At 40.8% G+C, this 13250-nt stretch overlaps 1 protein-coding gene across 13 annotated transcripts in view; it reads right to left on the reverse strand.

Moving 5' to 3' along the window:
* The window catches only part of LOC144602333 (serine/threonine-protein kinase BRSK2), a 702099-nt gene that overhangs the window by 85796 nt on the left and 603053 nt on the right, over positions 1-13250 (reverse strand). For 7 of the 13 annotated variants that reach the window (XM_078415328.1, XM_078415332.1, XM_078415325.1 and 4 more), the window contains exons 11-14: positions 6030-6127; positions 2723-2873; positions 1977-2042; positions 205-265 (exon numbers count right to left, since the gene is read on the reverse strand). In XM_078415328.1, the coding sequence (XP_078271454.1) occupies positions 205-265; positions 1977-2042; positions 2723-2873; positions 6030-6127 (376 nt within the window). The remainder of the gene's footprint in view (positions 1-204; positions 266-1976; positions 2043-2722; positions 2874-6029; positions 6128-13250) is intronic. The other 6 variants (XM_078415336.1, XM_078415334.1, XM_078415337.1 and 3 more) reach the window with 1 other exon arrangement.

A 13250-nucleotide genomic window follows, 5' to 3' on the forward strand; every position in this document is an offset into this window, starting at 1 on the left:
TTTTACTCAATACGTTTGATTAACCAAGACCAATAAAAGGCAAACACATAGCCAAAGCGGCAGTAATGTAACTCATGGCTAAAGGGTTCAACCAATCCTGTAATTGTTACTTTTAGATGAACAAATCAAGACACAGAAGCTGTAGTCAATGAAATGTAGGACAGCTGACAGTCTAGAATGGAAGATTTGGTCATTATCACTTACCCTTGGACTGCTTAGCGGGCTGGTGGAGAGGCCAGATGATGCTCCACTTATTGATCGTGATCTACACAGAGAAAAGGCACACCAGAATCACCTCAGCTTTTAAAAAAATCTTAATTCTTTGAAAAAAAAGCATTGATCACAATCATTATCTTCTTAAATAAGGTGGATTTGGGCATTTGTCCACCCGTCTTCCATTCATCGTTAAATTACAGTGATTTTAAATGACAGAAAGCAGTTACCACATTCAGACACCATGTTTCTGTGTCCCTCCAATTCGCGCCCCCTTCTCTCCTGGTACTACTTACTCTTACTGTGGTCCGCTTTCTCAAACCTTCCTGTACCTAGATCAGTTGTTCTAGACAGTTAGCATGTACTAAATTCTGTATAGGTGGCCCCAGCCGATATCCATTCATGCTAACCAATGGTACTGAGCCAAATTATAGCACACATATCAACGTTCCAGCCGGAAGCAGGTTGGTAAACTGAATATTGGACCATTATTGGACCATTGCATGTCGTAAAACTTTGGGTTCCGGAGTACTGCACTTACCAATTAAATCATCAGTGGGGTTTGTCACATTTCCTTAAATTATGTATTCTTTTTGTACCATTATGTGCTCTGCATGTACAAATTTTTCAAGTCAAGCAACAAATTGCATCAAGGGAGAGAATTAAAATGTGCTGCTGCAATTAGTAAAAAATATATAAATTCATCAGAGGCAGTTCAAAGAAGGTTCATTACAATGATCTAATAGACGGAAGAATTTTCTCATGAGGAAAGGTTGTGAAGATTGGATCTATGCCCATTGAAAGAACATGATTCTTATGAGGCTTGACAAGATTAATGAAGTGAGATGTTTCCCTTCATAGGAGGGCCCAGGCTAGAGGGCATGATCTCAAAACAAGAGGGTGATCACCTAAGAGAGAGGTGAGGAATAATTAATTTTCCTGAAAAGGCTGAGTGGTGTTGTAATTTCTTGCCTCAGAAAGCTGCGATGGGCAAGTCCTTGAATAGATTTGTAATCAGTAAGCGAACCAAAAGTCGTAGGCTGAGGGTGAGAAAGTGGACTTGAGGAATGGTGGATTAACTGTGATCATATTGAATGGTGGACCAATCTTGAGCAAAAATGTCCTACTGCTGCCTCTATTCCTTATGGTCTCATGGTCTTACTTTAAGTCGTACTTGTCAAACAGCATTCCAGCTACAGCCACCAATGAGAAACATTTCACCCTACTACAAAATTAGCATTCATATTTGCTGATTATTACCTCTGAATATTATCAATTAATCTGAGTTTTAATATCCCATGAGGAAGAAGAATGCACATTAGGAAAATCGTACATGCAGATACGTCAAGCACTTTTAGACCCATCATGGTATCCAAGGTAACACCTTGAAATACATCACCAGAATGCCATGCAGCGACTTAAGGAGAGGAAAACAGCAAAGATCAGGGCATCAAAGCAACTAGTAATTATTACCCAACAATATCGACTAGAAATGCTCAGGCTTTTAACAAATAAATAAAAAAAGATTTGGGGGAAGAAAAAAGAGGGAAGGTGAGAACTACCCAAGCCGGTGGTTAATTAATACTGTGGACATAGTGTGCAACAGAGGAAACTCTTGCCATTCAGATGTGGGGGTGGAAATCTTCAGGGAGTGGGAAAAAAAAGAGAAGCTAATTTAGCTATTTCAACAACCATGTGCACTTAAGGGCTTCTAAAGCAGCTATCCACAGTGAGGGAGAAATCATGTGAAACACTTTTACTACCTTTCTTCTTTGTTGACTCTGGGATTGGCATCTGTGATATCCAAGCTTTTACTGAACATACTTTTACTACAGTAGGGACAGTAAAACAAAAAAACAAAAACAAAATTACATTGGTAACGAATTTAAACAGGGGCTATTTTAAAACTAGATATATATAAATATTTCAAAAAAGAAAGCTTTTTATATCACTATTGAGAGCTATTGACATTGAAACAAACAACTTGAGCATTTCACTATGTAAATCTTTTAGGCTTTGCAGGATACTAAAATGAGCTAATTGTTGGCTGCAGTGCACATTATTTTAGATATCTAGTTGAAAAACATAAGGTGAATATTGAATTAAGATTAATATTGAAAATGGTGCAAACATGTATTTTTTGGTAAGAAATGGATTTGAATGTGCAGCATGAAGGTCGACTGTGATGTAAAAGTGCACATCTTCCCTTGACACACCTGATTCTTTGCCATGTAATGCCGAGTCTGATCATTTTCAGACAAATTCAGAAATCCCTGTGCTGTACAGTCAGCATTCGGGTTTGTCGCACGCTCAAATAGAGCGTCACAAAGTGCAAGAGTACAGGGTTGAAAGGCGCCTCTCGACCTGTGCTCTCCAATTCACCATGAAGCTTTCCATTCTTGGTGGAGTGAATGGAATAACAATGTAAAAATAAGAAAAAGCCTAAGTTCATTCCCTTGGTTAGTCTGTGAAATAATGTTTCATGATTTGATACAATACGACGTTGTACCTCTGGCCGTGCTGTGCCATCTCTATAGCACGCCGCGCTGGAACTGGAGAGCCCCCGTCTGTCACGCTCAGTACTTCCATCGACTTCCGTTCAGGTCGCCGCTTGCCATGCCGATTTAACATTGGTGAGTCTACTCTTTTTCTAGGTGGATCTTTCAAGACCCATGATAATTAAAAATTGCATATTAAAAAAAATCTCATCATTATAACTATTTTGTGTATCTTAGACTACCTCTACACAGAACATCAACGCTGTTTAAACTCGAGCCGAAAAGAACTAAGCCTCATACAATATATTATCATGTCCGTCTTTATTAAATACTAAGCAGTAAGAAGCAAACACTTAATTGTGTACACAAAGTTTTTTTTTAGTTTTAAGCCTCACTTTTTAATCTAAATGCAAGTCCTTTATTTTAAAGTGCTTTAGTGTAAACCTTTGAAAACATTACAATGTGTTTAAAGAGGAGAAATGGTAGATGAAACGAGTAGATGGTAGGAGGTCCTCGAGTACTATTGCTGGTATTGATGACAATGATACAAATTTAGGGTTGATCAAACTACCAGAATCAGAAGAGAAAGGATATCATGTGGGAATAGATTACACTGAGAATAACACAGGCATAATTTCAATTTTATAACAATGACAATTTTGCATAATTTCAAATTTATGGTGGACAAAGGAGCCAACCAGAAACAGACAAGTCAGGAGGTTTAAAAAAAAAAGCAGACACAGATGGATGGAGTCAAGTGATGGAAATAAGCCAAGGATAGATGTTCCATAATTCATGTAGAGGACATCAATAATAACTTTGATCTGGTTTGGTTTCATTCAATTAACAGGCAGAGTGGCAGTGACACACAAGCTAAAGATCAGAGTTCTTGCTGAGAATCAAAAGACAATGACTCTAATCTTCCCAATAATTAGATAGAATAAATTTCTGCCTATCCAACATTGGATTTTGGGCAACTGACACACTGAGAAAGAATCCAGAATCCAGAGATTGTTAGGTAGAAATGGCTGTTTTTGTCTACATGGTGAAACTAGCTCCATGTTTTTCGATGACTACGGGTGCTGCACTGTAAGGAGTTTGTACGTTCTCCCCGTGACCTGCGTGGGTTTTCTCCGAGATCTTCGGTTTCCTCCCACACTCCAAAGACGTACAGGTATGTAGGTTAATTGGCTGGGTAAATGTAAAAAATTGTCCCTAGTGGGTGTAGGATAGTGTTAATGTACGGGGATCGCTGGGCGGCACGGACTTGGTGGGCCGAAAGGGCCTGTTTCCGGCTGTATATATATGATATGATATGATATGATCTCAAAAACCAACAGTTGAGAAACAAGAGGGGAGAACGGGTATGTTTGTGATGGTGGTGGTGATGATGGGAGGGATGGGTAATGGAGATCCGAGATAATTGTTTGGGAATAGAGGGTGAAGTCATTGTTGGTGGTTCTCTGGTTACATCTTGATATATGTCCCATCCAGTTGGACAACAGTGGAGAAGTGCTAGAGAAGGATGGTGTGGTCAACCATGGTTGGAGACAGATCAAGAAGGATTGGGAGGGATAGATTAATTCACAAAATCACATGGAGCATCAACATTACTTTGGAATGAGTTGTATTGGCTAGGATTGGGCACTTTTTTTGGGGGGGGGGGGGGATGAAATAAATATTTTTGGACATAAATGTGAGAAGCTTCAACATATTCACTTTAAACTCAATGTATAGGTCAGCGGGCTTGTGCATTGTGGACCAATAAGATTTGGAGCAAATTCTGTATGTACCATAGAGCATTGATTAATCATAAGGTTTTGAAGATAAATGGTGAGAAGCAGGCCAAGAGACCACTAGAACACTTAAGTCTGCTTGGATAAGAATGTAGGTGGCAGTTTTTTTGGAGTCAGGTGAGGTTACCAAAGTGGAAGTAGGAAATATTATTGATGGAGCAAAAAATGTTTTGTATACGTACAAACTCGGTTCTAGCAAATAACACCACCATGGTCTTGAACTATTGGCTCAGTTCCAGTTTCCTAGTCTGGGAATGGTTGCCTGGGGAATAAATTTGTGGTCAAGACATTGGGTTCAGCCTTTCCAGATATTATTACAATAAATTTTTGTGCATTTCATATTGTTGCTGATGAATGGATAGCTTCAATGTTAGAGTAGAAAATCAAATCCATGAGTTCTTCACACTTATTTTAAGAAATTAAACTGGTGGAGGAAGACCAAAATGTAGTTTGTGGTGTAGAGAAATTAGGGATGCGTCTGGATTTCTCAATAAATTTTGTAATGAAATACAGGACCCAGTAATGCGTTGTGTGTCCATCTGGTCTGACAGTACTTAGTTAAGTCAGCATCATCAAAAACTAGGACCCTTGGTCTTAAGTGACCAGAGATGACTGCCCATGAGATCTGATAAAGGGTGAAATAAATAGTTGTAATGGTTTTAATGGTGAGAAAGGAATTAAAGTCATTGCAAATGATGTGACTTAGCAAATTGGTGGCTTCAAAAACATCAAGATTAAATTAAGTTGTTGGAGGCAAGGGAATTGGGAATTTAAAAGTGTGGCAGTAAGGGATTTGAGAGAAAGTATTTCTTCAGGGGTGGATTGGAGGGTGAAGAATGAATTGAGAAATTGATCAGAGATTATTTCCATCTTTGAATAAGAATACACCTTACTGATTAAATTTTCAGAAAATGTTCAACTGGCTAGAATTCAGAAATGGATTGAATCATATTATATTGATCCTTAATCCTCGTTCTTTTCTGAATAAAATCAGCCCTGCAGACACTAGAAACCTTTTGAGGCTTCATGAAAGACTTAATCCTCAATGTGTGAACCTAAACAGAGAACCTCATCAGGTTTTCCAATTGTGGGGCTTCACATCCATCCTGTTCTCACTTTGTAGTTCATACAGGACTCGGAGATGGCTATTAGATGGTAAACATGAGAAGATATTCATTATTTTATGCTCCAGGCACAAAAGACAAAAAAGGTCAATTTATGTTGTTTTGCCATAGTTCTGAGTGAGATTAACTAACATCAGCATAAATCCAGGATTGAACCATACAGGTTCTTTTTATAAAGAGGCTCCATTCAAAATGGCTGAGCACTTTTCCACTCATTCACTGAAGTAACCATAAATATAGTTCAAGCATGCAAGGCAGTGAATGGAAACTATTTGGATTATGTGCAATTCATTAATTGAGATATTTAATTATCTTTGTGTACAGCAAAGTTTAAATTGTCAAATGAGGCTCCTCTGCAGATGTTATCTGTAAAGCTTACAGTTACCCAAGATGCTCACCTATATCATTTTGAGGAGGCAAGTCTTCATCTTCATGGCTTGGATACCGCTCTTTCCGATCAAGAAGAAGAAAATAAATCATTTTTTCCTGATTTTCTCTGTGTTGGAAAATAAATCAAATCAGGAGTGCATCAGTAATATTATAATACAATCTACAAGCACGCTGCACTAATATTATCTTATAACATAGCTACATAAACTTTTTATATCGCAATAAGACATATTGCAACCCACACACAACTTGAGTTTGTCCTGCATTTATGAAGAAACTGGTTTAAAATCTTATAACTTGCTAAGATGATAAATTACATTCACCGAATGCAAGCCCCAATTTTAATGTAACCTGCTCGGGATAAGCTGCTAGAATTGTGAAAAATGACTTATGGCCACCTTGGAATTGGAAATCCACCAATCAGTACTGTAACAACAGATCTGCTTCAGGTGGAAATACACCTCCCAGAAAATGTCCCTTATAATAATTGGGTTTTTAGTACTCTGGTATGATTTTAGTAGACAATTAGGAAGCCCAATTCTGCTGAGCCCAAACTCATGGAATGGCTTCAGAAACTGACTGAAGCATCTTTTAAAAAAACTACCCGCATGCAAATACCCAGGATCTCAGAGAATAGTGCATTTGCAAGGCAGTTGTCTGACTCTATGCCTGTTATATGGTGTGTTTGCAGCTATATTCTAGTTCACCTCTGCTTCCATACCAACTACTTGCCTTTCGCAATTGGTTATTTAGAAAATCAAGACAATATGAGGAAAGGTCTTATGAAAAGGAAGACGTGTTCAACAAACATATTTGAGTATGCAAGAGCAGAATTGACAAAAGGGAACAAGTAGATATAATATAGACAAAAGATACTGCCAATGCTGGAAACTTGAGTAAGAAACAGTCCTGGAGGACTCAGCTGACAAGCAGGTTCTTGACAGGAAATTCAGACTGAAGAGAGGTCCCGATCTGAAATGTTGACTGTCCATTTCCTCCCCAGATGCAGACTAACACACTGAGTTTAGTTTAGTTTATAGATACAGTGTGGAAATAGGCCCTTAGGCCCACCAAGACCATGCCAACCATCGATCACCCGTACACTAGTTCTATGTTATCCTACTTTTGAATCCTACACACTGGAGGCAATTTACAGAAGCCAATTAACCTTCAAACTTGCAAGTTTTTGGAATGTGGACGGAAACCAGAGCACCCTTGCGATCATAGAGAGACCGTACAAACTCTGCACAGACAACACCCGTAGTCAGGATCGAACCCACTTCTCTGGCACTGTATGGCAACAGTTCTACAGCTGCGCCACTGTACCGTAAAATACTATGCATTTTGCTGAAGTACATCTAGTACATCTGGTTTTCCAGATGTACTAAATCAAGTAGGTAACTTGAGCATTCGATGGAAGGAAAATATGGTAATATCGATACAGGACTGGTAACTAACAGAAAAAAACCCATCAGGATAAGTAGGTAATTTTCAACTCGGCAAACTTAAGAAGCAAGTAGTTATAGGGATCAGTGCCCGAGTCATTGAACATATTTTAAGTTGAGATTGGTAGATTTTTGGTATATAAGGGGGACCAAGTATTATGGGAAATAGACGGAAAAGCTGATTTGAGACAAAGATCAATTCAACCATGATCTTATTAAATGGTAGAACAGGCTCAATGGGTGGGGTAGCGTACTGCTGCTCCTGCTTTTGAATGAATGAATGAATGAATGAGTTTATTGGCCAAGTATGCATATACAAGGAATGTGCCTTGGTGCTCCACTCACAATTGACAACACAAACATATAGTTAACAATTAAGAATAAAGCATAAACACATCAAAACAATAAGGATACACCATTACGGTCTAAACATGTGGGTGAAAATAAACCAGAGCAAAAAAGAGACTACAGACTTTGGTTATTGAGTGGAACTATCACTCGTGGGAAAAAAAGCTGTTTTTAATGTCTGGCTGTGGCTGCTTTGACAGTCCGGAGTCACCTGTCAAAATGGTCACATAGACAAAATGGCGGCACTGCCCTAGCAGCTGCCGCTCACCTGCGGTCCATTTGTCTTTGTGATTTTGTTGTTTTTTTTTTGGTCTTAATTGTAGTTGTGATGTGGTGTTTTTGTGTTTGTGTACTGTGTGTGTATGTGGGGGGGAGGGGGAAACTAACACTGTAAATAGATGTCCCTTCAGAACGGAGACCCGACCTTTGTTTTCTGGGCCGTGTCTCCGTTCCAGCTGCGGCCTACCATCGGCCCAACTCCTGGAGCTGTCGGCCTCCGGGGCTCTGGTTCGCGGAGCCCGCGGATCGGACTTACCACCACCGGAGCCGGCCGTCTTCGGAGGCTGCGGGAGCGGCTGCGACTCGCCTTAGGCTCGGGCCGCGTGGATGCCGACATCGGGAGCTCCAGCAGCGGCAGCGGGTTCGCCCGCCCTGGATCGCGGGGCTTGGGGCGCGGACATTTCACCGTCCGGCGCGGCCTAGGATGGCCGCGGGATATTTCTCTGCTGGGCGGGGGCTTCAATGTCGGGAGCCACGACCGCCCGACGTGCAGCAACAGCAGCAGCGTGTTCGCCCGCCCCGGATCGGACTTATCATCGGCGGAGCCGGCCGTCTTCGGAGGCTGCGGGAGCGGCTGCGACGCGACGCGCCTTGGGCTCGGCCCGCTGTGGACCGTCCGGTGCGGCCTGCAACCACAACAACCTGGCTGCGGGCGAGGACAGCGGGAGAAGGGAAAGACATTGTGGCCTTCCATCACAGTGAGGAGAGGACTGGAGGAGACTCACTGTGATGGATGTTTCTTTGATGGATGTTTCTTTTTTGTGTGTTTTTTGGGGTTGGGTGGTTTGAGTGCCTGTTTGATGCTTTTATTGTTGTACTGTGTTTTTGGGGGTTTTGGGGTGTGTGATTTGAATGCCTATTTAATGCTTTTATTGTTGGACTGTGTTTTGGGGGGTTTTTGGGGTTGGGTAATTTGGGTGCCTATTTAGTGCTTTTGTTGTTGGACTGTGGGTGATTGAATTAACATTTTGTTCAAGATGGCCGCGCCGTTGTGTTTGGCTGCCTGCCACTGTATGTTTCTTTTTTTTTCCTAGTCAGATGTGCAGCACTTTGGTCAACGTGGGTTGTTTTTAAATGTGCTATACAAATAAATTGACTTGACTTGACTTGACCTTCCAGAGGGAAGTCCTTCGAATAGTTTGTGGCCAGGGTGAGAGGGGTCAGAGATGATCTTGCCCGCTCGCTTCCTGGCCCTTGCAGTGTACAGTTCGTCAATGGGGGGAAGGTTGCAGCCAACAACCTTCTCAGCTGTGCGAACGATCCGTTGCAGCCTCCGGATGTCGTGCTTGGTGGCTGAGCCAAACCAGACCATGATGGAGAAGGTGAGGACGGACTCAATGATAGCAATATAGAATTGGACCATCATTGCCTGTGGCAGATTGTGTTTCTTCAGTTGCTGCAGGAAGTACATCCTCTGTTGGGCTTTTATCATATCATATCATATCATATATATACAGCCGGAAACAGGCCTTTTCGACCCTCCAAGTCCGTACCGCCCAGCGATCCCCGCACATTAACACTATCCTACACCCACTAGGGACAATTTTTACATTTACCCAGCCAATTAACCTACATAATAGTTATATATTCATTTATCTTCATTAAATAATAATTGCTCATCTTGGGTGTTGTTTTTCATTCACCCTTGGTGGAAGAGTAGCTATGTCCACAAGCCAAGAACACCAGTTGCACTTATTGGAAAAGAGCAAGAAGTCTTTACACACCGAGTCTTCACACAAATCAAGAACGACAGTTACACTTATTGGAAAAGAGCAAGAAGTTTTTACACACTTTTCAAATCCTCTAGACCCAGCAAAAGGTGTTTTTTTTGCTCCCTTTTCTTTAAGGATATCCTTCCTATAGAAGAACAACATCACTCCAAATGTGGCCTACCAACATTTGTACATCTGCAACATGACATCCCAACTCATGTGCTCAATATCCTGACCAATGAAAGCAAGCATGCCATTGTGTCCTTCACCACTTTGTCCTCCTTTGTCACCAGTGTCACATACTTGCTTACAAATTGTGAAATCTCTTCTAGGATTCTGATGAAATGTTAATAACCTGAAAGATTGTTTGTCTGTCTGCAGACAATTTCCTGAGTACATATTTCCTACGTAATCTCCAGGTTGCCAAATATTTTAACTCCCCTTCACATTCCTATACTGACCTTTCTATCCTGGGCCTCCTCCACTGTCAGAGTGACGTCCTACGTGCAAATTGGAGAAACAGCACCTCATATTTCCCTTGGTCAGTTTACAGCCAGCGGTATGTATATTGATTTCTCTAATTTCAAGTAGACCTTGCATTCCCTCTCTCTCCACCCCTCCCCCACCCTCGTCATCTTGCTAGTTTCACAGTTCATATCCCTTCATTATCACCTCCTCCACAGCCAACAATGGATCATTGTGGGCACCTTGGCCATTGATGCCTGCTCTGATTTGTTCTGTACATTTTCATATCTCCAGTTTCCCTCTCCCCTGACTATCAGTCTGAAGAAGGATCTAGACCCGAAATGTCACCTATTTTTTTTCTTCTGAGATGCTGCCTGTCTCACTGTGTTACTCCATTTTGTGTTGATCTTCGATATAAACCAGCATCTGCAGTTCCTTCCTACACATATTTCCGAAATCTGTTCTGCTGTTTTTCTTGCCCGCTCAATTACAAACACCCCTTCCATATAAGTTGTGTTAACATTTGGAGCATTGAGATCCCACAAATGATTCGCATGCTCAAATTGATCCATTCCATTTCATCGAGGAAACACAACAGAAACGAGGGGGAGAGCTCAGGGGAGAGAGGGAGAAAGAGAAATGAAACGAGAGAGGGAAAGAGGAAATGAGAGGAAGAATAAGGGAGCGAAGGTATGGCAGGATGGGAGAGATGGATAGAGAGACAGAATGCATTTGTGCACAGTGAGAACCAGCCACACCCATGAGTATGTTTTATTTGGATAGAAATTGTCTTGTCAGGGGGTATGTTGAAACGTAATAATCTCGGAAGGGTTGAATACTGTAAATCTCTTTAATCGACGGAATTGTAGCAATTCAATTATGTTCAGGTAATGATATCTGACAGTTTTTACATATACTTCACAAATCACCAAGATTATACTAGATGAATACACTTAGTGACCGCGTGTCATTGCAAAAATCACTGCATTATTCTTTCTGCAAATTGCCATATTTAGGATGAAAATAGAACTTTCATACTGCGTGATAAAATAGAAATGGATTTTTTTTAAATGCACTGCCACATGTGCACACCGTGAAATTTTAAACAGTGAAATAATGGGCCATTAAAAGGCACAATAAAGGGCTGGCCGACCACTGTGCTGGTTAGTAATTGTCCCATGCTTGAGATGACGAATGTGGGATGCATTCAGAATGTTCTGTTCAAGTTTTCTGTGTTTGAAATGGACCTACATTATATTTAATTTACTCAGAATTAAATTCTACCGTTACTGTCTGAAAGGCTTTAAAATTAAAAGCATATTTATTTAGTTCTCCAGTCAACCTCCCCTAACAACACAATCTTTTAAAAATGTGTGTTTTTCTGTTCACAGAGCAAAAGGATGGAATAATGTCAAAATCACCAGAACAATTAATATTTCACAGCACTTTGACTACTGGATGTCTTGAGCAATATATTAAATTGCAGTCACAATAGAGGCCTATGAATTTTAATATTAACTATGCATGTGGATTTCACCACTGTGACAAATAAAATGACCAGTATATTAAACCGCTCTAGGTTGCAAAGATCTAAGGGATTTGGCAAGAGATGTGTTTGTGTGCAGATTTATGCCTGTTGGAGATTAGATGCTCACTGGTAATCATTTCATTATTGGCTTCTCAATGTAAAAAATATAGCCGATTTTCACCCTCAATTCCTTTCCTTAAATCGAATAGTTCTGATGCCGCGGTGAATCTGGTGTCTATTCTGCAGACTGTATATTCTACACTAAATCATTCCTTCCATGAAGGAAAACAAGTTGAAGACATGAATAGAAATCAGGTTGGCTTGGTGAAGTGGGTTTTAGTGCAAGGGGAATAAGCTTCAAGATAGCAATTCAAGCATATATATGGGTATGATGTGCAGTTCGGAGTGTATCTGCCTCCTATGTTTCCACTATGTAAAGATTGCTTGGTAGATTGGCACAGCATGGAAATGTCCGAATGAGTCTGTGCAGACCATCAAGTACTCATTTACCATATTCTATACTAATCATATTTTTTTCTCCCCACATTGCCATCAATTTCCTCAGATTCATCGTTCACCTTTACACTTGGGGCAATTCGCAATAGCCGATTAACCCATCAACCAGCACATTGATGAGGAAGGTGAATGCAATCTAAACATTAATTTCAAGAGGACTAGAATATAAAAGCAAGGATGTGTTGCTGAGGCTTTATTAGGCACTGGTTGGGTCATGTTTGGAATATTGTGGGCAGCTTTGGGCCCCATACTGGAGGAAGAATGTGTTCGTATTGGAGAGGGTTCATAGGAGGTTTATGAGAATGATCCCGGGGATAATTGGGTTAATGTATGAGGAGCATTTGATGGTTCTGGGCTTGTATTCGCTGGAGTTTAAAAGGATGAAAGGGTATCTCATTGAAACCTGGCGAATAATGAAAGGCCTATAAAGAGTGGATGTGGAGAGGATGTTTCCACTAGTGGGAGAGTCTAGGACCAGAGTCACAGCTTCAGAATAAAAGAATGTACCTTTAGAATGGAGATGAGAAGGAATTTATTTAGCCTAGAGGGTGGTGAATCTGTGGAATTCATTGCCACAGACAGGGATCGAGCCAAATCAATGGGTATTTTAAAACGGAATTGATCGATTCTTGATAAGTAAGGACGTCAAAGGTTACGGGGAGAAGAAAGGAGAATGCGGTTGTGAGGGAAAAATAGATCAGCCATGATCGAATGGCGGAACAGGATCGATGGGCCGAATGACCTAATTCTGTGTCTTGTGGCCTAAATCCCATGAGTTCACAGGAAGAATGTGCAAACTCCAACCGACAGCATCGGAGGTTTGGATTGAACTGTAGCTGTGAGAGAACAGCTCAACTAGCTGCACCACTGTGTTGCCACTGAATTATTCTAATCAGCGTTGCCCTACAAATACCATGTTAATTTAGCACTATGCCA

The sequence above is a fragment of the Rhinoraja longicauda genome, chromosome 18 (assembly GCF_053455715.1).
Source record: "Rhinoraja longicauda isolate Sanriku21f chromosome 18, sRhiLon1.1, whole genome shotgun sequence".
NCBI lineage: Eukaryota > Metazoa > Chordata > Chondrichthyes > Rajiformes > Arhynchobatidae > Rhinoraja > Rhinoraja longicauda.